Consider the following 26,007-nt stretch of genomic DNA (forward strand, 5'->3'; position numbering starts at 1 on the left):
GATCATCAGTGCTATACTGTAAGTGCCCCAGAGGGACATAAATAGTGTAAAAAAAAAGAAAATAAAAATGAAAAAAAAGAAAAATGTTAAAAAGAAGTTTAAAAAAAACCTTTTTTATGCTTTTTCTCATATTAGCATAAAAAAGGTAAAAAAATTTAAAACCCCACATATTTGGTATTGTCGCATCCGTAACAATGCATACAATAAGTTGCACATGCTTTTGACTGTGCACGGAAAAAAGCGTTAAAAAAGCTAAAAAACTGAGGCAAAATGCTAATTTTTAGCATTTTGCCTCCCTAAAATTGCAATAAAAGTGATCAAAAAAGCCATGTGTACCCCAAAATGGTACCAATAAAAACTACAGCTCGTCTCGCAAATAATAAGCCCTCATAGAGCTCTGTACATAAAAAAATTAAAAGGTTACCGGACTTTGAATGCAGCCTTTTAGAAAATAAAAGATTTCCAAAAAAGGGGTTTTATTGCAGAAAAGTGGAAAAACCTAAAAAAAAATGTAAGAATTTTGGTATCGTTGTAACCGTACCAACCTGCAGAAAAAATGGATTGTGTCAATTATGCTGCCTGATTAACGCTGTTAAAAAAATATATATATGGCAGAATTGATGCGTTTTCTCTCCCTGCTATCATAAAAAAAATAATAAAAGTTTTACAATATAGTTTATGTACCCAAAAGTGGCACCGATAAAAATTACAGTTCGCCACGCAAAAAACAAGCCCTTATACGACATCGACGAAAAATAAAAAAGTTATGACTTATGAAAAATGGAGAAGAAAATCCGACAAAAATCGTTGCGTCCTTAAGCCCAAAATAGGCCATGTCCCTAAGGGGTTAAAAAGGGAGTTGCTTGCTATCTCTCAGCCGCTAGGAGGGGAAGGGGTAGATTATAATGGAGGAAAGGCGGATACGAGGATGGTTGTAAGCGAAGGGGTGGTAGACACAGAATGATGTAAAGAAAGACAAACAAAAAACTAAGAATAAAAAACAATCCCCTATACTTTGTTGGAGAAGGGGTGAAGGGTGTGGGAGCAAGGGGTTTAGGCCCCCATACTAGAACCTGGGGAGGGAATCTACAGAACTTACTGACCATAAAGATTCTTGTATTCCTCCTAGTTTTACAACTCCAACCAATAATGCCATGTTTTGGCAAACTTTTCCAGAGTGACTTTGAAAGAAGTTGTAAGGTCACTCATCTCCAAGGTCTCATGGCTCATTGGGTTTTTTGCCTTTCTCTGAATGAATATTGGGGGTAATAGGCTGAACTAGGTGGACATTAGAGATGAGCGAACACCAAAATGTTCGGGTGTTCGTTATTCGGAACGAACTTCCCGTGATGCTCGAGGGTTCGTTTCGAACAACGAACCCCATTGAAGTCAATGGGCGACCAGAACATTTTTGTATTTCGCCGATGCTCGCTAAGGTTTTCGTTTGTGAAAATCTGGGCAATTCAAGAAAGTGATGGGAATGTCACAGTGACGGATAGGGCAGGCGAGGGGCTACGTGTTGGGCTGCATCTCAAGTTCACAGGTCCCACTATTAAGCCACAATACCGGCAAGAGTGGGCCCCCCCCCCTCCCAACAACTTTTACTTCTGAAAAGCCCTCATTAGCATGGCATACCTTTGCTAAGCACCACACTACCTCCAACAAAGCACAATCACTGCCTGCATGACACTCCACTGACACTTCTCCTGGGTTACATGCTGCCCAACCGCCCCCCCTCCCCCCCCCACAGCGCACACCAAAGTGTCCCTGGGCAGCCTTCAGCTGCCCTCATGCCACACCACGCTCATGTCTATTTAGAATTGCGTCTGCCATGACGAGGGACCGCAGGCACACACTGCAGAGGTTGGCACGGCTAGGCAGCGACCCTCTTTAAAAGTGGCGGAGCGATAGCCCACAATGCTGTACAGAAGCAATGAGAAATAGAATCCTGTGCCACCTCCATCAGGAGCTGCACACGTGGGCATAGCAATGGGGAACCTATGTGCCACACACTATTCATTCTGTCAAGGTGTCTGCATGCCCCAGTCAGACCGGGCTTTTTAATTCATAGACACAGGCAGGTACAACTCCCTATTGTGAAGTCCCTGTCGACCCACAGCATGGGTGGCTCCCCGGAACCCACCGGCGGTACATAGAAATATCCCATTGCATTGCCCAACACAGCTGAGGTAGTAATGTCGTGCTTAATGCAGGTGGGCTTCGGCCCACACTGCATGCCCCAGTCAGACTGGGGTTCTTTACAAGTGGACACATGTAGGTTAAACTCCCTGTGGACCCACTGCCTGGGTGGGTGCCAGGAAGCCACCGGCGGTACATAGAAATATCCCATTGCATTGCCCAACACAGCTGAGGTAGTAATGTCGTGCTTAATGCAGGTGGGCTTCGGCCCACACTGCATGCCCCAGTCAGACTGGGGTTCTTTACAAGTGGACACATGTAGGTTAAACTCCCTGTGGACCCACTGCCTGGGTGGGTGCCAGGAAGCCACCGGCGGTACATAGAAATATCCCATTGCATTGCCCAACACAGCTGAGGTAGTAATGTCGTGCTTAATGCAGGTGGGCTTCGGCCCACACTGCATGCCCCAGTCAGACTGGGGTTCTTTACAAGTGGACACATGTAGGTTAAACTCCCTGTGGACCCACTGCCTGGGTGGGTGCCAGGAAGCCACCGGCGGTACATAGAAATATCCCATTGCATTGCCCAACACAGCTGAGGTAGTAATGTCGTGCGTAATACAGGTGGGCTTCGGCCCACACTGCATGCCCCAGTCAGACGGGTTCTTTAGAAGTGTACAGATGTATTAAAAACTCAGTGTGCACCTACAGCATGGGTGGCTCCCTGGAACCCACCGGCGGTACACAAAAATATCCCATTGCATTGCCCAACACAGCTGAGGTAGTAATGTCGTGCTTAATGCAGGTGGGCTTCGGCCCACACTGCATGCCCCAGTCAGACTGGGGTTCTTTACAAGTGGACACATGTAGGTTAAACTCCCTGTGGACCCACTGCCTGGGTGGGTGCCAGGAAGCCACCGGCGGTACATAGAAATATCCCATTGCATTGCCCAACACAGCTGAGGTAGTAATGTCGTGCTTAATGCAGGTGGGCATCGGCCCACACTGCATGCCCCAGTCAGACTGGGGTTCTTTACAAGTGGACACATGTAGGTTAAACTCCCTGTGGACCCACTGCCTGGGTGGGTGCCAGGAAGCCACCGGCGGTACATAGAAATATCCCATTGCATTGCCCAACACAGCTGAGGTAGTAATGTCGTGCGTAATACAGGTGGGCTTCGGCCCACACTGCATGCCCCAGTCAGACGGGTTCTTTAGAAGTGTACAGATGTATTAAAAACTCAGTGTGCACCTACAGCATGGGTGGCTCCCTGGAACCCACCGGCGGTACATAAAAATATCCCATTGCATTGCCCAACACAGCTGAGGTAACGTCAGCTGTAATGCAGGTGGGCTAAAAATTAATTTGATTACACTGTAGGCGAGGGCCCACAAAAATTGCTGTATCAACAGTACTAATGTACATCCCAAAAATTGGCCATGGCCAGCCAAGAGGGCAGGTGAAACCCATTAATCGCTTTGGTTAATGTGGCTTAAGTGGTAACTAGGCCTGGAGGCAGCCCAGTGTAACGAAAAATTGGTTCAAGTTAAAGTTCCAATGCTTTTAAGCGCATTGAAACTTATAAAAATTGTTCTGAAAAATTATTTGAGTGAGCCTTGTGGCCCTAAGAAAAATTGCCCGTTCAGCGTGATTACGTGAGGTTTCAGGAGGAGGAGCAGGAGGAGGAGGAGGAGGAATATTAGACACAGATTGATGAAGCAGAAATGTCCCCGTTTTGGATGGTGAGAGAGAACGTAGCTTCCATCCGCGGGTGCAGCCTACGTATTGCTTACGTATCGCTGCTGTCCGCTGGTGGAGAACAGAAGTCTGGGGAAATCCAGCCTTTGTTCATCTTGATGAGTGTTAGCCTGTCGGCACTGTCGGTTGACAAGCGGCTACGCTTATCTGTGATGATTCCCCCAGCCGCACTAAACACCCTCTCCGACAACACGCTAGCCGCAGGACAAGCAAGCACCTCCAGGGCATACAGCGCTAGTTCAGGCCACATGTCCAGCTTCGACACCCAGTAGTTGTAGGGGGCAGAGGCGTCACCAAGGATGGTCGTGCGATCCGCTACGTACTCCCTCACCATCCTTTTACAGTGCTCCCGCCGACTCAGCCGTGACTGGGGAGCGGTGACACAGTCTTGGTGGGGAGCCATAAAGCTGGCCAGGCCCTTAAAGACTGTTGCACTGCCTGGGATGTACATGCTGCTCGATCTACGCACATCCCCTGCTACCTTGCCCTCGGCACTGCGCCTTCTGCCACTAGCGCTGTCGGCTGGGAATTTTACCATCAGCTTGTCCGCAAGGGTCCTGTGGTATAGCAACACTCTCGAACCCCTTTCCTCTTCGGGAATCAGAGTGGGCAGGTTCTCCTTATACCGTGGATCGAGCAGTGTGTACACCCAGTAATCCGTAGTGGCCAGAATGCGTGCAACGCGAGGGTCACGAGAAAGGCATCCTAACATGAAGTCAGCCATGTGTGCCAGGGTACCTGTACGCAACACATGGCTGTCTTCACTAGGAAGATCACTTTCAGGATCCTCCTCCTCCTCCTCCTCAGGCCATACACGCTGAAAGGATGACAGGCAATCAGCCGGTGTACCGTCAGCAGCGGCCCAAGCTGTCTCTTCCCCCTCCTCCTCATCCTCCTCATGCTCCTCCTCCTCCTCCTGTACGCGCTGAGAAATAGACAGGAGGGTGCCCTGACTATCCAGCGGCATACTGTCTTCCCCCGCCCCCGTTTCCGAGCGCAAAGCAGCTGCCTTTATGGTTTGCAGGGAATTTCTCAAGATGCATAGCAGAGGAATGGTGACGCTAATGATTGTAGCATCGCCGCTCACCACCTGGGTAGACTCCTCAAAATTACCAAGGACATGGCAGATGTCTGCCAACCAGGCCCACTCTTCTGAAAGGAATTGAGGAGGCTGACTCCCACTGCGCCGCCCATGTTGGAGTTGGTATTCGACTATAGCTCTACGTTGTTCATAGAGCCTGGCCAACATGTGGAGCGTAGAGTTCCACCGTGTGGGCACGTCGCACAGCAGTCGGTGCACTGGCAGCTTAAAGTGATGTTGCAGGGTGCGCAGGGTGGCAGCGTCCGTGTGGGACTTGCGAAAATGTGCGCAGAGCCGGCGCGCCTTTACGAGCAGGTCTGACAAGCGTGGGTAGCTTTTCAGAAAGCGCTGAACCACCAAATTAAAGACGTGGGCCAGGCATGGCACGTGCGTGAGGCTGCCGAGCTGCAGAGCCGCCACCAGGTTACGGCCGTTGTCACACACGACCATGCCCGGTTGGAGGCTCAGCGGCGCAAGCCAGCGGTCGGTCTGCTGTGTCAGACCCTGCAGCAGTTCGTGGGCCGTGTGCCTCTTATCGCCTAAGCTGAGTAGTTTCAGCACGGCCTGCTGACGCTTGCCCACCGCTGTGCTGCCACACCGCGCGACACCGACTGCTGGCGACATGCTGCTGCTAACACATCTTGATTGCGAGACAGAGGAGGAGGAGGAGGAGGAGGAGGGTGCTTTAGTGGAGGAAGCATACACCTCCGCAGATACCACCACCGAGCTGGGGCCCGCAATTCTGGGGGTGGGTAGGACGTGAGCGGTCCCAGGCTCTGACTCTGTCCCAGCCTCCACTAAATTCACCCAATGTGCCGTCAGGGAGATGTAGTGGCCCTGCCCGCCTGTGCTTGTCCACGTGTCCGTAGTTAAGTGGACCGTGGCAGTAACCGCGTTGGTGAGGGCGCGCACAATGTTGCGGGAGACGTGGTCGTGCAGGGCTGGGACGGCACATCGGGAAAAGTAGTGGCGACTGGGAACTGAGTAGCGCGGGGCCGCCGCCTCCATGATACTTTTGAAGGACTCAGTTTCCACAACCCTATACGGCAGCATCTCAAGGCTGATGAATTTTGCTATGCGGACGGTTAACGTTTGAGCGTGCGGGTGCGTGGCGGCGTACTTGCGCTTGCGCTCGAACACTTGCGCAAGCGACGGCTGAACGGTGCGCTGAACTACACTGCTGGATGGGGCCGAGGACAGCGGAGATGAGGGTGTGGGTGCAGGCCATGAGGCGGTAGTGCCTGTGTCCTGAGAGGGGGGTTGCATCTCAGTGGCAGGTTGGGGCACAGGGGGAGAGGCAGGGGTGCAAACCGGAGGCGCTGAACGGCCTTCGTCCCACCTTGTGGGGTGCTTGGCCATCATATGTCTGCGCATGGTGGTGGTGGTGAGGCTGTTGGTGTTGGCTCCCCGGCTGAGCTTTGCGCAACAAAGGTTGCACACCACTGTTCGTCGGTCGTCAGGCGTCTCTGTGAAAAACTGCCAGACCTTAGAGCACCTCGGCCTCTGCAGGGTGGCATGGCGCGAGGGGGCGCTTTGGGAAACACTTGGTGGATTATTCGGTCTGGCCCTGCCTCTACCCCTGGACACCGCACTGCCTCTTGCAACCTGCCCTGCTGATGCCCTTGACTCCCCCTCTGAAGACCTGTCCTCCTGAGTAAGCGTTGCACACCAGGTGGGGTCAGTCACCTCATCGTCCTGCTGCTCTTCCTCCGAATCCTCTGTGCGCTGCTCCCTCGGACTTACTGCCCTTACTACTACCTCACTGCAAGACAACTGTGTCTGATCGTCATCATCCTCCTCACCCACAGAAAGTTGTTGAGACAGTTGGCGGAAGTCCCCAGCCTCTTCCCTCGGACCCCGGGAACTTTCGAATGGTTGGGCATCAGTGACGATAAACTCCTCTGGTGGGAGAGGAACCGCTGCTGCCCAATCTAAGCAGGGGCCCGAGAACAGTTCCTGGGAGTGTTCCCGCTCCTGAGCAGGTGTCATTGTAGTGGAGTGAGGAGGCTGGGAGGAAGGAGGAGCAGCAGACAGAGGATTCGGATTTGCAGCAGTGGACGGCGCAGAACTGCGTGTTGACGATAGGTTGCTCGAAGCACTTTCTGCCGTCCAGGACAGGACCTGCTCACACTGCTCATTTTCTAATAACCGTCTCCCGCGTGGACCCATTAATTGGGCGATGAATGTGGGGACGCCAGAAACGTGCCTCTCTCCTAATCGCGCAGCAGTCGGCTGCGACACACCGGGATCAGGAGCTCGGGCTGTGCCCACACCCTGACTTGGCCCTCCGCGTCCTCGGCTGCGTCCACGTCCTCTAGGCCTGCCCCTACCCCTCAGCATGCTGTATTACCAGTGATTTGATTTAACAGGCAGGAAATAAATTGGCGCAAGACTGCAGGCCAAATATAATTTTTGCCCTTTTGGGAAAACGAAAGGCCCCACTGCCTCTAGTGAATGAATAATCTAAGTTTAATAACTGTGCTGTGTCCCTGCTAATGTGTCACAGAACGTGAGGGTAGCAGAGTTATTATAACTCTGGCAGAGCAGGTATTTTTTTTCCCAATTAAGGAAAGCAAATGGCGAAGCCAGCAGTAAAGCGTAGCTGGGTGCGTATGATTTAGCAATGTTTTTCACGCAGCTCACACGTGTCCACAGGCGTTAGGACGGACAGAGGCTGGACAAATAGATTTGTTTTCAGTTTTTTCCCACCAAAAGGCAGCACTGCGTATATTCAATGAACATGAGAAGTGTAATAACTGTGCTGTGTCCCTGCTTATGTGTCACAGAACGTGAGGGTAGCAGAGTTATTATAACTCTGGCAGAGCAGGTATTTTTTTTCCCAATTAAGGAAAGCAAATGGCGAAGCCAGCAGTAAAGCGTAGCTGGGTGCGTATGATTTAGCAATGTTTTTCACGCAGCTCACACGTGTCCACAGGCGTTAGGACGGACAGAGGCTGGACAAATAGATTTGTTTTCAGTTTTTTCCCACCAAAAGGCAGCACTGCGTATATTCTATGAATAATAACTGTGTTGTGGCCCTGCCTATACAATTCTTTCCCTGCAGTATCAATGGAGGGTGGAATGCTCTGCAGAGGCGATTTTGAGAAGCCCCAAAAAAATGCAGCACAGCTAACAGCAGCCTGGACAGTACTGCACACGGATAAATATGGCCCTAGAAAGGACCGTTGAGGTTCTTGAAGGCTACACTCACTCCTAACACTCTCCCTGCCTATGCAGCACTTCTGTCCCTAATGCCAGGTGCAACGCTCTGCAGAGCCGATTTTGAGAAAAAAAAAAATGCCACTGCTAACAGCAGCCAACACACAGCTATCAGTGGCCCTAATAAGGACCTTTGGGGGGTCTTGAAGCCTACACTAACTACCAATTCTTTCCCTACAGCAGCTCCGGTATAAACAGCACTGTCCCTCATCTAACTCACACCGCATCTGAGGCGAGCCGCGGGAGGGGCCGACTTTTATATTAGGCGAACACCTGATCTCGCCAGCCACTCACAGCAGGGGGGTGGTATAGGGCTTAAACGTTGCAGGGGGAAGTTGTAATGCCTTCCCTGTCTTTCAATTGGCCAGAAAAGCGCGCTAACGTCTCAGGGAAGGAAGTGAAAGTAACCAGAACACCGCATGGTGTTCGTTACGAATAACGAACATCCCGAACACCCTAATATTCGCACGAATATCAAGCTCGGACGAACGCGTTCGCTCATCTCTAGTGGACATGTGTCTTTCTTCGGCCTTACATACTATGTTAATCAATAATTTCTAAGGCTATATACTTAGCTTGAAGGTTTAAAGGGAACCTGTTATTAACTATAAGCTCCATCAACTAAGTAATGGTCCTTATAGTTTAGATGCCCTATAGTTTAGATCCCCGGTTCCTCCTGTGTCCCCTCCAGCCAAGTCAGAGTGTTCATAGCAGCTTGACTCTTTTCAGAAGGCTGTGTGTTCACATTTCCATTCATCTCCATCAGAGGTAGTGTGCACAGCCTTCTGAAATGAGTCAATCTGCCATGTGCACTAACTTTGCCAGGGAATACTGCTGGAATTGGGGTCTGGGTGAGCATGAGACAATGTTTCTTGTACTTCCCGTCATTCAAATTATAAGCAACATAACTTAGTTCATGGAGCTAATAGTTGATGACAGGTTCCCTTTATAGTGACTCTCCGGTCCTGGACAAACTAAGAAGGCTGGCCCACTTCTCTTCTGACTACCCTATGCACACTGTACATTAGTATGCATCATAAGTCTTAGATACTACACACTGCTTTGATTAGCCAGTGCTAATGCTATTTCTATTTTAGAGTTTTTATTTTCCCTTGTTAAAAAAAAGAACTTTAAAAAAAACGTAGTTTTTACTTTTTCTATAAAATAAAAGGACAATATTTTTTAAAAAGCAACTGTTATTTGGTAAATAAATTGGTAGAAACCAAAGCTCTATTTTTCACTCCCCTTACTAATCTCAACATTTTAAAGGTTACAGTTGTTTGACCAGTTCAAGCAAGAATTGTAAAAGTTCTACAAGTTATTAAAGGAAATCTGTCAGCTGGAACATGCAAACTGCAGGCATCATGTAATAGAGTAGAAGGAGCTGAGCAGATTCAAATTTAATTTTATGGGAAAAGATACAGTAGAACTTGTGCTTTATTCATTAAAACCTCTGCATATTCTGAGCTGAACAGTCCTAGAAATATAACTACCCATCACTGATAGCTCCGCCCATTGGACTGTTCAGCTCAGAATGTGCAAAGATGTAAATGAATAAAATACAAGTTCTACTGAATCTTTCCCCATAAAACTATATATCAATTTGCTCAGCTCCTCCGGCTCTATAACATGTCTGCAGTTTGGACAGCATATTTTAGCTGACAGATCCACAGCCCCTAACCAACAGCTCTGTGGACTCAGTTTTTCTGCTCTGTTATGGGAGCAGAAAAATGGAATCCTCAGGCTGAACAGATCTGTATTATGATGGAACCAAATGGTGCTGAATGGACCCCATTTACTATCATAAGGTCCAATCAGTTTCTGTCTGGATACCCAGCATTTTCGTGGATGAAATATCCCAGTGTGCTGCACTGTTTCAGCTGGGATTTTCATGGAAATCAAAAATGAATGCTCAGAGTGGAACCTCCAAAGCTGAGCACAGCCTGTGTCAGCAATTGCACTTTATTTTGACTGTGGCCTCTGACTTTCATTGTACCATAGGGTCATGCAACCCAAAGAGTGTGGCATTTAATGTCTGCGGCAAGACTTCCTGTCGGCTGATAATGTACTCTCCTCCTCAGTTTGCATATTTGGTATTTCAGCCGCAGTTCAGTAGCGGTGAGCGATTCCAGCGACCTGATTGGTTGTTGGGGACACACCCCCCTTTGGAGATGTGCACGAGTGCTACTTCACGAGACCAGCGGGGGGTTAGAGTTTAGCGTTAGGTTTGAGTTTAGGGTTAGGTTTAGGGTTAGGTTTAGGGTTAGGGTTTAGGGTTAGGTTTAGGGTTAGGTTTAGGGATAGGGTTTGGGTTTAGGGTTTGGGTTTAGGGTTAGGTTTAGGGTTAGGTTTAGGGTTAGGGTTTAGAGTTAGGGTTTAGGCTTGGGCTTAGTTGCCGACCCTCCTACGGCCCTGCTGCTGCTTATTTAACGGGCCGGACACTCGTGCACATCTCCAAAGGGGGGTGTGTCCCCAACAACCAATCAGGTCGCTGGAATCACTCACCGCTACTGAACTGCAGCTGAAATCCCAAATATGCCCTCAGTTTGCCACTGCCTTTTGAACAGAATATGACAGCTTCCTGTTAATTTCCACAATACTCTGCTATACAAAGCAGAGGTTGTTTATGTACATGTTCCACTATCATGTTTGACTTAAGGGGCTGGGTGATCTGGGAAGGAGAGCAAATGATCGGCAGATGGGACATCTTGCCAATCATTGAGTGCTGAATTCTTTGGGTCACGTGACCCTGGAGGCTGTACTCAAAATAAATTAATTGGTAATTTAGTTGTATAAAACCCACTAAAACTTTGTCCCAGATTTTTAACAGAATAGGCAACCCCTTTACATCTGGCTATTTTACAAGTGTAGGAAGAGAGCCTTATTTATTCTTATTTAGTTAAAATAACCCTCTGGTTCACAATAAAAATGTCAGTATGCACACCCTGCTTTCAGGCACGGAACCTACAGGGAAAGATGGATGCAGTGCCAGCACTGATCGAGGTTCATGGGGAATGCTTCAGACTACTAAGTCCCTGGGGAAGGGATGTTTCTCTCTTGTGGACATACCTTGCTAAGTCCCTGCAGAACAAAAATGATGCACTTATCTTTTTTTTGCATTGAGTTTTCCTTCTTATGCATTTCAGTTTGCAGTCTTTCCTGCATTCAAGTTTCTGGCTCAGGGGCATTCTTAGCACAGATCAGCTGTTCCCTCTTATGAATGTGCACAAGCTCAGCTCCCTCTCCCCTTTCCTCTTTCAGAGGCTGTTTCACATAAATACACCCACTCAATACTTCACATTTATCTCTCCTTTTATCTTTCTAAATAGCTGCTAGTCATTCCCCCTCACTTTTGATAAGAGCAGAAAGTTCACCTGGAGTGAATTACAGCCCTCTGTAATAGTAGCTTTCTCTGCTCTCTGTCCTCCTGAACCCCACCACCATCTCCTAGCCCTGTCATACAGCCCTATGTAATACTTCAGTGGAAAAGCAGTGCATGCATGTTCACAAGAAGGGATCAGGCTATGGGAGAAGTCTGTCAGTTTACTTTGACTGACAGAATTTGCTAAGATCTCAGTCCTCTGGTCTGCAGTGCCTTGGAAAACAACACAAGCATAGAATCAAACAATCAGAACGCTTAAATAAAACCAAGTACAAAAAGTCTTCATTTCTAAAAACACTGATTAAAGGCAAACAAAAATGAGTCCAAAGGTATACATGACTTTTAAGAATAACATGGCTTCCAATGCATATTTTTAAACTAAGATATAAAGTCTACTGAACTATTAATAATAATGTATAAAGTTGGTCTAAAGGAAGAACAGGCTAAGTAAATAGAGTCCCCTTGATGACTGGTAATGAGATGAGACTGTCAGTTAGGGTTGTGGTAGCAGAAGAAACCAATGACAATTACTTGATTGTTTCCCACTTGTTAAGATGCAGAAGATCCTTTTCTTTTCTATGAAGGTCCCACAAAATTTGCCTGACAATTCCTTTACGCTGGCTGTGAATGGATCGGCTCAGAACAGATTGATTTTCTCTGACAAAATACAGATCTCTGTTGAAGTGAAGAACATTTCTGTGCTGATTCAGACTGACAAACCTTTGTACAAGGCTGGAGAAAATGTCAAAATCAGGATCATCTCAGTAAATCCTGATTTGAAGCCATATAAAGGAAACGTGGACCTTGTGATTAAGGTATGTCCATATTGTATTCTTTAGTTCACCATCTTATAGATGTGGGTGATGTTTTGCCACGTGTCTATATTTATAGTACATAGCAGTGAAAATGCCCTGCACTGTGCATGCGCTAGTCGAGACACTCGCGGCGGATCCGGACAGGTGAATATGTGTCTCTGGCTGGGCACCGGGTCTGATTCCGTCACGAGATTTTGCAGTCGGAATCTGACCCGGCCGTGGGCATTCGGCCTTATGGTCAAAATAAAATCTCTAAAATAATTTTGTACACATTATTCATTCTGTAATTACAGGATCCTGGGTATAACATTGTCCAGCAGAGGTTGAGCATGAAATCAGACCTAGGCGTTGTTTCAACTGATTTTTCACTGTCCGATAACCCCATGCTGGGTGTTTGGAACATAGAAGCAACATGCAATGTAAGTAGTTTATTTTACAAATTGCAATAAATGTATCTTAAACCATATATAATAGTGCATGTTAGCCTTGGGAGCTTTTGCAAGAAAAAAGTGCGCTGCAGGACTCAAATCCACAGCTGTGGAATTCCACACCAAAATCTGCAGGTCTAACTGTGGATTTTGATAGGGAATTGCAGGCAGATTTTAAACTACTTTCATTTCTGCATTAAAATCCACAGGTAGCTTGTGGATTTTTGTTCAGAATTTGCTGTGGCTTGAGGTACATCGTGTGACCAATTGTCCATTGTGAAAGCTCTAGAGATGAGTGAGCGTACTCACTAAGGCAAACTAAGGCAAACCTAAGGCAGCGAGTAGTGCCTTATGCGAGTACCTGCCTGCTTGTCTCAAAAGATTTGGGTGCCGGCGGGGGAGAGCGGTGAGTTGCAAGAGTGAGCAGGGGGGAGTGGGGGGGAGAGAGTGAGAGAGAGATCTTTAGAGATGAGCGGGCAGGTACTCGCATAAGACACTACTCGCCCAAGTAGTTTGCCTTAGCGAGTACGCTCGCTCATCTCTAGAAAGGTCGCTTATGTTTTTACTACATATATTGCAGTTTTGCACTTTAAATTCATTAAAATTGTTTCCCATTGTAGCATAATGATGTTGAAAAAAATACATAAATACTTCTAGTTCAGCCTATCCTCCTGCACTGTTGATCCACAGCACAAGTGTCAAACTTAAAGCCCACGGGCCGAATCTAGCCCACCGCATCATTGGTCTAAACACAGAAAAGCCTCTTTTAGATCGGAGGGTCCTGAGATGTCCTGGAAACACTCTTTGGCATACTGCAGACTCATTTGTGGCCTGCCACTGGGTACTGAAATCATAGTCGCCATCTAAGTTGTACATTGCAACGTCGGGCGCATGTGGACCGAGCGCTGTGACTCTTACTGCAGCCTCTGGTGTGCATGCCCTGTCTGCTTCTCCCACTGAGCCTATCCTGCAGTACAGTGCTGCTTGCTGTGGCTCAGGAGGTGTGTCAGCTTCTAGATCTTGGCTGGTCCTCACTACCATCCTGCAGAGGACAGTCTGTTCCAGCCTGCCTGTCCATATCCCGTGAGCCTGCTGCATGGTTCAGATGTTGTGTAATACTGCTGCTTAACCCAGTGAATAAGGGCTCTGCCCTAAGGAATTCTTTAGGAATCTTTCATTAAGTTCAGCTAACTTAAATAATTTTTCTTTTCTCTGACTACCTGGTGGTTTAGAGTTAAAGGTCTGTATTGGGGGACTTGTGCCCCAATTTTTCTGGACTAGAGCCTTGCTTGGGTCCATCTGTTCACCCCTTTCCCTTTTTATATATTCTTTTAAAGTCTTACAATTACAAACGGCTCTTTGAAGGCAACCATACTGCTGATGTGGCCCTCAGTAAAAATGAGTTTACCACGCCTGATCTAGAGGAAGACAAAAAAAATCCATGAAGCAGGGGTTATTATGGCAATCAGAAAGAATCCCTGGATCGTCAACCCACGTCCAATAATTTAGTAGAAGTAACTTGTATTATAAATTTCAAGAAAGGCATCCAGACCCATTTTAAATGTTTCAATGATTACAGAACAAGAGAAGAACTTGAGTATTCTGGGTATAAGGAAGCTAAGAATCATCTCACAGTGCCAAGCATCAGCTGCAAAAGTAAATAGGATTTTAGGGTGTATCAAAAAAGAAACAAAAAAGTCTTATTTTGCGTTGCATGATGTGTAATTGATCTGAGAAAAGTTGAAATTGATGGACGTGTTTTATGTAACTATGGATTAACCAGCGCAACTTTCTCTAGCGGAGAGTTCACAGTCCCACTGCTCTTACGGTAAAGTGAAAAGTTGTATATTGAGAGAAGAAACTGAAGAGCACAGCGTTATGGCTGCTGGGATTGGAGTATAACTGGAAAATAGATGAATGGTCTGCTGTAGCTTATAAAGTATAGCTGTTGTTTCAGGATAGCCCTCACGTTGTTGTGTGTTCGTATGAGAAATGATGCTATATGTGCCATTACATAGGCCATTGTACAGTATGATTTGTGTGTTGCATTTTTAAGAGGGGAATGTAAGGGGTTAAATACTCCTTTGTACATGTGTAAGGATGTATTACTGGTGTACCTTGTTTTATGGCCCTGTCAGGACATTTAGAGGGAGGTAACATGATTTGATGGAGCGCAGCTATAATACAGTGAGTAGCTGAAGGACCTATGGCCCTGCCCGTTCACATGAGTTTACAGGGATTGTTATCTTGGAGAAGGGCAAGGGCACACAGATAGTATAAAAGTAAGCCCTGGACTGTAGCTCTATCCCCTCCTTGACATTGTGGCACTAAGACCTGCCCTTTTCAGAGTCTGCTTGAACCTTCTATGGACAGCAGGTACCATATAAAAGACTTGGGAGCTTTGTCAGCGCAGCAAAACAAGTAGCAACGATATGTGAGAGCCTACAGAGTGTGTGTGTCGCACGATCAGAAGGAACCCAGTAGCAGCCTGAGAGTGATGCAGGAGAGCTGTGGGAGAGTGCTGCAGAGAAGTCACATAACTGGGACCGGTGACATGGCAGAAACCATGATCTGGGCAGCAGCAGTGCAGTGGTGTTACTGCTGCGAGAGAGATGACTAAAGAACCCTGATGACCTGGTGGCCAAAGATGGACGAGCTTAAACTTTAGGGCGAAGGACCCTGCAGCTCATGGAAGGATAGGGAGTCTCCCACTCTGCAGTGACTGACAGTGTGGTGTTGGTGCCAAAGAGCTTGGCGCTGTATAATGGGAAGCCGAAGCATGATGGCATCATGGTCCTGCATCTGGAGAAGCGGAAGTCAACTGTCAAGACTGTTTTGAGGAGACTTGAGTGTATATTTCTCCCCAAGACTTTGTAATGTAAAGTCCCTGGCCAGGGTGGGGACTCACCAGGACTATGGAAATGTCAGCACAGTGAAATAATGGTGCCATAGTTTAGATTTCTAGCAAGGCCTTGCAAAGCTAGTGGTATTGTTAATGTATGTAATGCATTAAATTTGATGTTTGTGAGGATTGTAATGGCGCAGTAAGGCACATGGTAGAAAGAAGCACTGTACAGTTGGGGGCATATGGTAAGTGGGGGTCAAGCCATGAGTTTATTAATGAGAGAGAGATGTCACTGGATAAGATATTTATGATGTGGGGCGTCCTGTGTTATGGATGCAGCTCCTATGGACTGGGAGAGGTTGGAGCTATGGATAATGAAGTTCAGTGTAACAGGTGTGCTGCATTTAAGTATACAGGTGTCTAGTGTGATAAGGGTAAGGCCATGTGTTGCCTGCAAGGAGGTGTGGTGGTAGTGTACACATCGGTAGGTTACGCCGGAAAATGTAAATTACATTTGACGACTGTCGCACTCAGAAAATTGCAATAGTACACTTTATGTTATGTGTAAAATATGTTGTGATGGGACGTCAAGGCACTCGGCGATGACGCTACATGCTGGTTAATGATTTATGGTAGACGGTAGTAATGAGCTGTGTTTTGTGCCAGACCTATGGGGCATTGAGGCCGTGGTGATTGTGTAATGTTGGGGACCTTCAGAAATATAATGTGCAGTAATATGATGAAGACGGTTAGTTACAAGTAAGTCAGTGTGCCTTGTTACCCAGAGAAGAGCTATGGAGATGTACTATGCACCTATGGTGTGTTCAGTTGGCTTGCCAAGGAGCTCTGAGAATATATTATGAAGATGGTTATTTAAATATTTCTCTGTGTAAATTTCTGGATATTGTTCTGTAGCATTTAAGTAACTACAGGCTCTCCTATGGAGTGACAAGTAAACTTTTGTTAAGTAAAGTTTTGGTTTAGAAAAAAATGCAGCCTCTGCCACCATCTGCCACTGCTACGCCATATAACATACCGCTACCTGACTTCACATTTATTACCAGAATTCCCCTATGCAGGCTCCATATTTTTTTCTGTTTTCCTTGAGCTCTGCTCAAGAGAGAGAGTACATACTATCTCCTATGATATCTCTTACATAGAGTGCACTGAGGGAAAAGAAGATCTAGCTCCCCTATTTTTCAGTAACACATCTTCAAAAATAACAGCATCATGGAGGGCATTATACAGTAGTACTGAGCAGGGTAGCTGTAATCTAGCACTGGAGTGGAGCAGAAAAATGTTTACTAGAACCAGCAGTTTTTCTGTCAGTCTTGGTGCCTGCACTCATTGCAGCTGCTCCTCTCCTCTACCCCACTCAGCATAGACCTCTATGGGCAACAGCTATAATGTGATCTTTCAGTGAAAAGTATGTCAACATGTTTTCTCTCTTTCAAGATGGATTTTAGCAATGAATTGAGAGTAAATAAGTGTGTGTGTGCAAAGTTATATATGCTTGTATTATTGATTTATACAAAGTTTGTTGAAATGATAATGCCCATTTAAATATTCTGTATGCATTGTTTCATGCCACCTTTCGTAATAATAGTACACTTCACAAAATTCTGCTAAATAGTAATTGCAATAAAGAATACATTTCCTTTATTTTTGTCACAACATATTTTCAATTTCTATTGATATTTCATTGTTTCTTATTTTACTAGGGTTCTGTCAGAACTGTGTGGTTTTCTGTTGCTGACTATGGTAGGTGACTGTATTGCTACTGAAATTAGGAGCTTGTACAGTTGATTGTGATTGTAGATATCATTTTACAGATTGGAGTTAAGGCCTATTTAGACGGGATGAGTGTCGAACAAACAATGCCTGACACTCGTCCCCGCACATACTACTGCTACATGGGAGCTAGTATCATTAGCTCTCAGCAAGGAGGCTGCAGGAGATTTCTTTCCTCACGCTCCCTCGCCCCTCTCTATTGACTTAACATAGCGGCCGTTCAGTACTGAATGGCTGCTATTTACACTGAGTGATCAGCTCATTGTCCATCGTTTAGACTGCCTATGGGCGTTATCGTATGCACAGAGGTCTGAAAATCTTTTAAGACTGCGCATGGGAGTGGGTGACTATAAATAATACATCCCTCGACTCCCCGTCACTTCACTGTACAGCATCATAACTTATTTCTTGGTGCTGCTCAGTGGTGACAGCTTCCCTTTAGGTTATAGACATCAATCATTTATGTTGTTTAGCAATCATTTTGATTTTCCAATGTGTCCATTAAAATATGTTGGGAGAAGAAATTTAGGATATTGTGATTTATAAAGGATAAGCCATAGACATTATTTAGAAAAGCACTTTAAGTCTCCTTAGCTACTATTTATTTCAGTGCTGAGAGATCATGCACAAAAGTGACATTTCAATGAATTAAAATCACTATTATTATGCTTGATGGATATTCTGCATGGTATAATTTCTGTCTTGTTTCATGACCTTATAGTTGAACCAAAATTTAATTTAACGCTGGATGTTCCATCTTTCTACATGCCCGCAAAGAAACTCAACCTCACTGGTACAGTAACAGCAAAGTAAGTCATCACTGTGCATCTGCCATAAGCCCTTTAAACATTTTATTTTATGTGAAGGTTGTGAATTCAGGTAGATGTGCATGTAAGGGCTTCTACCCACTAGCGTTTTATTTTACCGCTGCTATATCGCTGTGTTTTTTTCCATGGGACTTTCTAATGTTAAAATCACATCGCACAAAAATCGCAAAAGCACAAACGTGCGGTTTTTGTGTGATGCGATTTTAACATTAGAAAGTCTCATTGAAAAAAAACCACAGCGTTAAAAAAAACAAACAAAAAAAAAAACGCTAGTGGGTAGAAGCCCTAAAGGTGAATATTCTTGTTTCTTAGGCCTTAGTCACGCTGGTGTTTTTTGCCGCGATTTGCGGATCGCATGATGGATGCACATCCGCAAATCGCGTGACCGGGGCCGAATAATCACCCGAAAAAACTGCTCCTAGCCGCGTTTCAATAAAAACGGGCCGGAGCTGTCCAGCGCATTGAATTCAATGAAGCCAGCAATACAGCCGGCTCCATTGAAAGCAATGCGCTGCGGGCGATCTCTCGATGAATTTTTGGGAGGGGCTTAAATATATAAGCCCTTCCCTGCAATTCATCCAGAAATGTGTAAAAAAAAAAAAATATATATATATACTCCTCTTGTCCCGGCAGACGGAGTTCAGCGCGGTCGGCTGGCAGTGGGTGTGAGTGGGTGTGAGTGAGAGCTGCCTCTGATTGGCTCAGCGCAGGGACCAAGCAGGGGCAGCTCTCACTCACACCCACTCACACCCACTGCCAGCCGGCCGCGCTGAACTCCGTCTGCCGGGACAAGGGGAGTATATATATTTTTTATTTTTACACATTTCTGGATGAATTGCAGGGAAGGGCTTATATATTTAAGCCCTTCCCGACAATTCATCCTGCGATCGCCGGCAGCCCATTGCTTTCAATGGAGCCGGCTGTATTGCCGGCTCCATTGAATTCAATGGGCAAACATCATTCTTCTCTGCCACAGCTGTTACAGCTGTGGCAGAGAAGAATGATTTGTCTAGTATATGCTCTCAATGGGGTCGGCGCTGCTGCCGCCGGCCCCATTGAGCGTATATAGAGAAGAGAACAGGAATCGCAGATCGCAGATAGGTGCGATCTGCGTTCTATAATTTATTGGACGAGCACTCATGTGTCCGATACCATTGCAAAGCAATGGTTTTATAAAATCGCCGGACGCATGCGCAAATCACGCGAAAAAACGCCCGTCTGACTAAGGCCTTAGAGAAATTGAAAAAAACTATGTTGATTAACTGTTTGATTACCATCAGTGTAATGACGTTGGCAGAGGATTAGGAATCCAGCAGGGAGGCAGACAATGGAGCTTCAACTAAGGTCCGATTTATTACAAAAATAAGTCACAGCATAAACAAAAAACTGAATTTCAGTATTAGAGCATTTAGTAAAGTTCTGAAGCACAAGACATGAGGGAATAAGAACTGTGGCACATCATGGAATAACTCACGTAGCTGAAGTTGTAATATGAAATAGCAGAGCCAAAGTTGCATCCAGGACTCTAGACACAGACTTCTAGGGTTGCAGATGCAGGCCGAGCTCCAGGCCTCAAGAACAAGATTCAATATACAGGATACAGATTTAAACTATAATTTTAAGGAATGGAGACACACCAAGGTCCATTACTCAGGGCACACATGCAGGCTAACGTCCAGGAGGTGCATAGCCTTACTAAACAGCCATTGCAGAGCCCCATATTCCTGCAACGTCCCCCTGATGAGCAGTATATAGCCTAGCCATCTAAATAGTGACTGTTAGGGACATAACTAGAAATTGGCCTGATCAGGGAAGATGGGTGGTAGAGGTCCCTTAGGCTGTAGTGAAGCCTTGGTAAAAGAGCAGGCAAGAAGAAAGTAGGTGTGCCCACCGCTAAATACTACAGTGTCTTGTCTCCTATTTCGAATCCAATTACACAGCATTCTATTTTTGCTCATTCATATTTATTGTAGTATTTTCAAAAATATACAAATATATTATACAACCAATAGAAATGTTGTATAACAAATTCTATAGAATTCTGAAGAATTTTGGTTCCACCTACTGAGGATGATCAGGTTGTATCTTTTCACTACTGAGCATTTAAAATGATTGTAGCCTGATCTTAAGACCGTCCTTTTTCAATATTACCTAAGATATTAGGTTTATAATGCACAAGTCCTGGATGTTATGTAAGAACATCCTGTAGAAATGAAGAACTAATTGGTCATAATAATTTAAAATAAATACTAGTTCAACAACCTGCTCTATCAAGAAATGTGTTATGGTATTCAGAAGGGAGGAGGTGAAAAACAATACTACATTTGTTTGGATAACATGACCGCAAGCTGACTTATTACTTTGAAAAAACAATATTGTCGTTTCATGTTCTCTTTGATATAGAAGGATCATGCATAACATTAAACCCACTGACATGTGAAGGGAATAACGTCAATTATCTTCTTACAATGGCACCTGTCAAAGGCTGGAATATATTAGGTACAAGTGATCAGTCAGTTCCTTTAAATTGGTGTGTTGAAAATAATAACAATAATGATTCCAATAAACTGTATTTATATGGCGCCAACATACTCTGTAAAACGAAAAAGGTTTGGTGCTGTTAGCCAGTAGAGCAAAGTGTGATTGTTCTCAGCAAGAGAAACAAAGTAATCTTGTAGAAATGTTTGTTTTAATGGCTAACAAAAATACATGATGTTATAGCGAGCTTTTAAACCCTGATTAGGTTCTAAAGCTCGCTATAACATCATGTATTTTTGTTGGCCATTAAAAAGTATCATATATACAAGATTACTTGGTTTCTCTTACTGAGAACAGTCACACTTAACATATTCTGTAGAACTTTATAAAAAAGAGGAGTGGACCTAGGACTAAACTGAGCAAAGCCAACAGCAAGGGGAAGAGGAGAAGTAGAGCCAGCAAATGATACACTGAACATATGGTCAAAGAAGTAGGACAAAAACAGGAGAAAGCAATATCTTTAAGAACAAAAGAGTGAGATACACTGAGGAGGATTTCCTAAATTACGTTCATGTCAAAAAGTACAGAAAAATAGTTGTTGTTAAATTTAGTCACCATAAGATAATTTAACACTGTAATAAGGGCAGTTACTATAGTGTATAGTGTGGAAACCAGACTGTAAGGCCTCATGTCCACGGGGAAAATCAGGCCCACCGCGGATTCTTCATGAGGAATCCGTAGCGGGTCCCTCCTGCCCCGCAGACATGAAGCCTAAAAATCAGAATAAAGTCACCTGCTCCGGACAATGCGGATCTTCCTTCCTTCGCGGACGGATCTTCTTTCTTGGGCCCGGCGGATGTGTTCGGCTCGGCAGCGGCGAGCTCCATGGAGAATCCGTAGTGGGCCTGATTTTCCCCGTGGACATGAGGCCTAAGGGCTCCCACACACTTGCATTTGCGTTTTTTTGTTAATGCAATTGTCAATGGGACTTTCTAATGTTAAAAACGCAACGCAATGCAATTCCCCAAAACGCAAGTTGCATTGCGTTGCATTGCGTTTTTAACATTAGAAAGTCCCATTGACAATCGCATTAACAAAAAACGCAAACGCAAGTGTGTGGGAGCCCTGAGGGGCACATCTGCCGGGCCGAAGAAAGAAGTTTCCGGCCGTGAAGGAAGGAAGACCTGCATTGCCCGGAGCAGGTGAATTTAAATCAGGCGCGGGTCTCCTACGGATCCGGATGGCTTCCATAGACTTCAATAGAAGCCTGCGGGAGCCGCCCCCGCGGGGGAGACCCGCGCCTGAATGGAGCATATCCGGATTTTTTCCTGCACGCGGGACCCGCGTCTGCAGGGAAAAATGACATCCGCAGGTATTTAACTACCTGCAGGTGTCTAATGCATCCCTGTGGGGCGCGGATCCGCGTGCAGAAAAAACGCTGCGGATTTAAAATCCAAATTTGCCCGTGGACATGAGGCCTTAGAGTATTGCTAAAGAAAATGTGTTTGAGGTGTGTGTCAAGGTTGCCATGGTCTGTGAGAGGTTTGGAGTGTAAAGGGGCTGTTATGTCTCAGACACTTTTAGAGTTTCAATGTAATGTTTGGAGGCCAGATTGGACAGGAAAGGGAAGAGACTTGGGACAATGAAAACAGTAGAATGGCTATAAATTGCTGATTAATAGTCTATATTTTTGTTTGTACGATAGGCTGTGGTCAGAGAATGGGAGAGAAGAGTTAAAGGGGTTTTCCCATTAACCAAATTACCTCTAATGAATTTCCATCTTAAAAGCGAAACAACGTCCTAATACACTTCCATTAAAAATACTGTGCCATTGCAGAGTTGTAAATTTAACCGTATTGCATGTTCTCAAATCAGGACTGAACCTGTCAATCACATTTTTATTCTGCTCCTACTATCCTGTGCACTAAGGCTCAGTGCTTGTCTTCTCTGAGCAGCGCTTTCCCTGCTTTGTGTTCTGCTACTTCTTGTCCCATGAGATATGCTTTTTACTGCGCGTACTTGACCAGGTCTATAGACTTCTATTGATTTCAGTGGAGCCCACAGAAAGCAATAGTAACATCACAATCAAGTGCCGTAAGAGATCCTACCACTCATCACAGCATTGATTCTTTCTTTCCCTGCAGTTCATCAAAGCATATATTATGCTGTCTGCTTTCCAGGTAAAGAGCCCTGAGTAATGAGTGCCGGTGCTGCTGCTTTCCCTAGCTGATTGTGGTGTGCTCTGGTAGTGATGAGTAATTATGGAATAATCAGTTTGTGTTGGGATTGGGTTGATTTCACCAAAATCATAGTGAATCGAGACGGCCAATTCTGACTTCCATTAAAGTCAATAGGAGTAAAAATTGAGTTCACTAAATTCACCTCCAGAAGTTCCCCAATGCCACCCAAACTGCATGGAAATACAACCACACATCTGGGGAACACTGCACTCCTCACAGAAAATTGGTAAAAGTAGTGTACAATGGTGTAAGGGTCACTTGTAGCACATGAATGCCACTGAAACCAAAGTAAGTCCACATAGGGCCTCTTAGATTAAGCATTGCAACAAAGAAGGCAACAGGTATTGTGCTTGTTTTAATATCAATATCATATATTTCCCGAGGACAAATTCTGCCAGATGAACAGAACACTCAAACATAGGTCTGCTCCAAGGAATAGCTTGAGAGCTACCAAAAATTATACCAAAGGGGACATCAAGTACAGTGTTTGTTTTAAAAGCAATGTCATACATTTCAAAGGACAAATTCTATCAGGTGAACAGAACACTCAAGAACGGACCTGCTCTAAGAAACAGCTGTAGATCTACCCAAAATTACATCAAGGAAGACAGCAGGGGTGGGGCTTGTTTTAAAAACGGAAGTCATCAATTTTCCAAGGACAAATTCACCCAGGTGAACAGAAGACTCAAAAAGCACGGGTCTGCTCCACGGAATAATGAAGAGCTCCAAGGAACAGTGTAGAGCTACAATTACTTGTTGTGCTTTAGAAAATGTTTGTTTTGGGAGAATGAGAAGGAAATATGTGGGGAGCAGCAGAAGGCGAACAAGAGGAGTTTTACCAATAGCAGCAGCAACAGCAAATTGAGGGCAGAATGTGCTCCTTGTGGAAACATGAGAGCTGTGGCTCTATATTTCCAAAATTTTCATTTGGGGGTGAGTAAGAGGAGGAAACATAGTGGGTGCTGGAGAAGGAGAGAAGCAGCACCACTACCACCACCAGCAACAGCACCTTGAGGGCACAACGTGGTCTTTGATATAAATCTATGCTCAGTCATATGTGAGTAAAAATTGCTAGCGTGCTAACTAATCAGTGGAATCTGCTTTCGGGGTGCAGAAGTCAGGTGAAATCCATGCTTGGTTCATTTTTTTTATAATGTTTTTATTGAACAATCAAGATACATATCTCACAGTATATCAAATTCTTGATTTTCATCTGAATTAATACGTGGATATTCTCTCGATACGCATTTTATCAATTTATACAATCAAAGTAACCAAAAGGACAAACAGAAAAAAAATAAAAATAAAAACACGTAAAACAAACTTAGACCTGTGGTGACCTCGAAGTTGTGGGCCATCTCTCCCCTCCTTTTTTTTCCTCTTTTTTTCCCCATTTATCACTTTTTAAGAGTTATTCTCAGGGTCCACTTTCGGCGCATAAATGCACTCGAGATAGATTCCCGATCAACCAAATGGAGAGACGGCCTAGGGTCCTGGAATGCCCCCCGCGGCACTGGCCCGAGAACTGAGACACCCTAAAGGGGAGGATCTCCCAGTATCATCTGTTGCTGAAACCAACAGGTGTGATAGAAACAGTTCCTCAATTTCTCCTTTATTTTCAACAAAGCTCCCCCAAGTTTCAAAAAAGGACTGCACCATCTTTTCTTTAAACAACGATGTTTCAGCCAAATCCATTTGGAACAGGAATGCTAACTTGTATAGAAACATTCTAAATGGAAGGGCTGTCGGTTTTATACACATCTGTAGGATGGCTTTTAGTCCCGCCGCTGCCACAAAGTGTCGAAGTTTGCGTACACCTCTCGAGCAGTGATATGTATTTGGGTCTAGATACCCAAAGATCGCCCATATAGGAACCTGTGGACAAAAATTTGTCAAGTGTGTGATGGTGTATTCACAAATTTGTGTCCAAAAGGTTTGTATCTCAGGGCACGCCCCCAGACTATGGTATAGATTGGCACATGGGGCCTTGCATTTGAAACAGTTTAACGTGGGATATATTCCCATTCGATATCCCTTTGTTGGGGTTAAGTATTATCTATGAATAACCTGGAGTCGCATTTCCAGGAACCTGGCTGAGGGTAGATATTTGTGGGCTGATGATATGGATTTTACGAGTAGTTCTGGTGTGAGATCTGGGTCGTCTCAAGACCATCTCCCAACCCCCTACGTCTTCTTGCTCACGCATGTTTCAAATTGCTCTGTATATTCTGGAGATCATGCCCTTCATGTTTCCCCATCTAGAAGTCCATGCACGGCCCCTTTTGTATACAATTAAATTCTCTGAAATGTGGCAGGAGTTGTTGGATATAATGTCTTGCTTTCAGGTAGGAGAACAATGGAATTGGTAGTTCAGGATATTTTTGTTTCATTTCCTCGTATGACAGGATGCGTTTTTCTTTTTTGTGCAGCATTTTATCTATAGAGTCGACCCCTTGTCTCCACCAAACAGAAAAGATCTCGTGGGGATAGTTATTCTGAAAGTTGGGATTGTTTGGGAAAGTTATGTATGGGGATGTATGTGGGGATGCTTGGCTGTCTTTGTGGAGTCTGTTCCATGATCTCCAAGCTGCAATAACCAGGGGGTTGCATTTGATTGTTTCTGATAGTGCTACGTATGGGAGATGAAGGATATTTTGTAGTCTTATCTGGCCAGACATTTCCTGTTCCAATTGTTTGTTTGTGAAGCTTTGTTGGGGATTTATTCAGTCATGTATTATACAGGCCTGTGATGCTAGATTGTAGTCTTTTATATGGGGTAGATTAATTCCACCATTGTCTTTGTGTTTGTGTAATGCTTTGAGTGCTATATATGGTCGTTTCCCTCCCCACACAAAATTTCTGTAAAGATAGTTTATCTTTTTTTATGTCTTTTAAGTTTAGGAAAATGGGTAGGGAGTGTAGAATGTATAGCAGCCGGGGAAATTCCGTCATTTTTAGAAGGTTGGCTCTCCCCAAGAAAGAGATCGTAAAGTTTTTCCATGTA

The 26,007-nt window shown here is 45.1% G+C and overlaps 1 protein-coding gene across 1 annotated transcript in view; it reads left to right on the plus strand.

The window, feature by feature from the left end:
- LOC136628563 (CD109 antigen-like) overlaps positions 1-26,007 on the plus strand; it is a 101,198-nt gene that overhangs the window by 3,143 nt on the left and 72,048 nt on the right. The window contains exons 4-7 of the mRNA XM_066604566.1: positions 12,164-12,394; positions 12,688-12,813; positions 17,389-17,428; positions 18,180-18,267. Coding sequence (XP_066460663.1) covers positions 12,164-12,394; positions 12,688-12,813; positions 17,389-17,428; positions 18,180-18,267 — 485 coding nt within the window. The remainder of the gene's footprint in view (positions 1-12,163; positions 12,395-12,687; positions 12,814-17,388; positions 17,429-18,179; positions 18,268-26,007) is intronic.

Source organism: Eleutherodactylus coqui, chromosome 1, assembly GCF_035609145.1.
Source record: "Eleutherodactylus coqui strain aEleCoq1 chromosome 1, aEleCoq1.hap1, whole genome shotgun sequence".
NCBI classification, from domain to species: domain Eukaryota; kingdom Metazoa; phylum Chordata; class Amphibia; order Anura; family Eleutherodactylidae; genus Eleutherodactylus; species Eleutherodactylus coqui.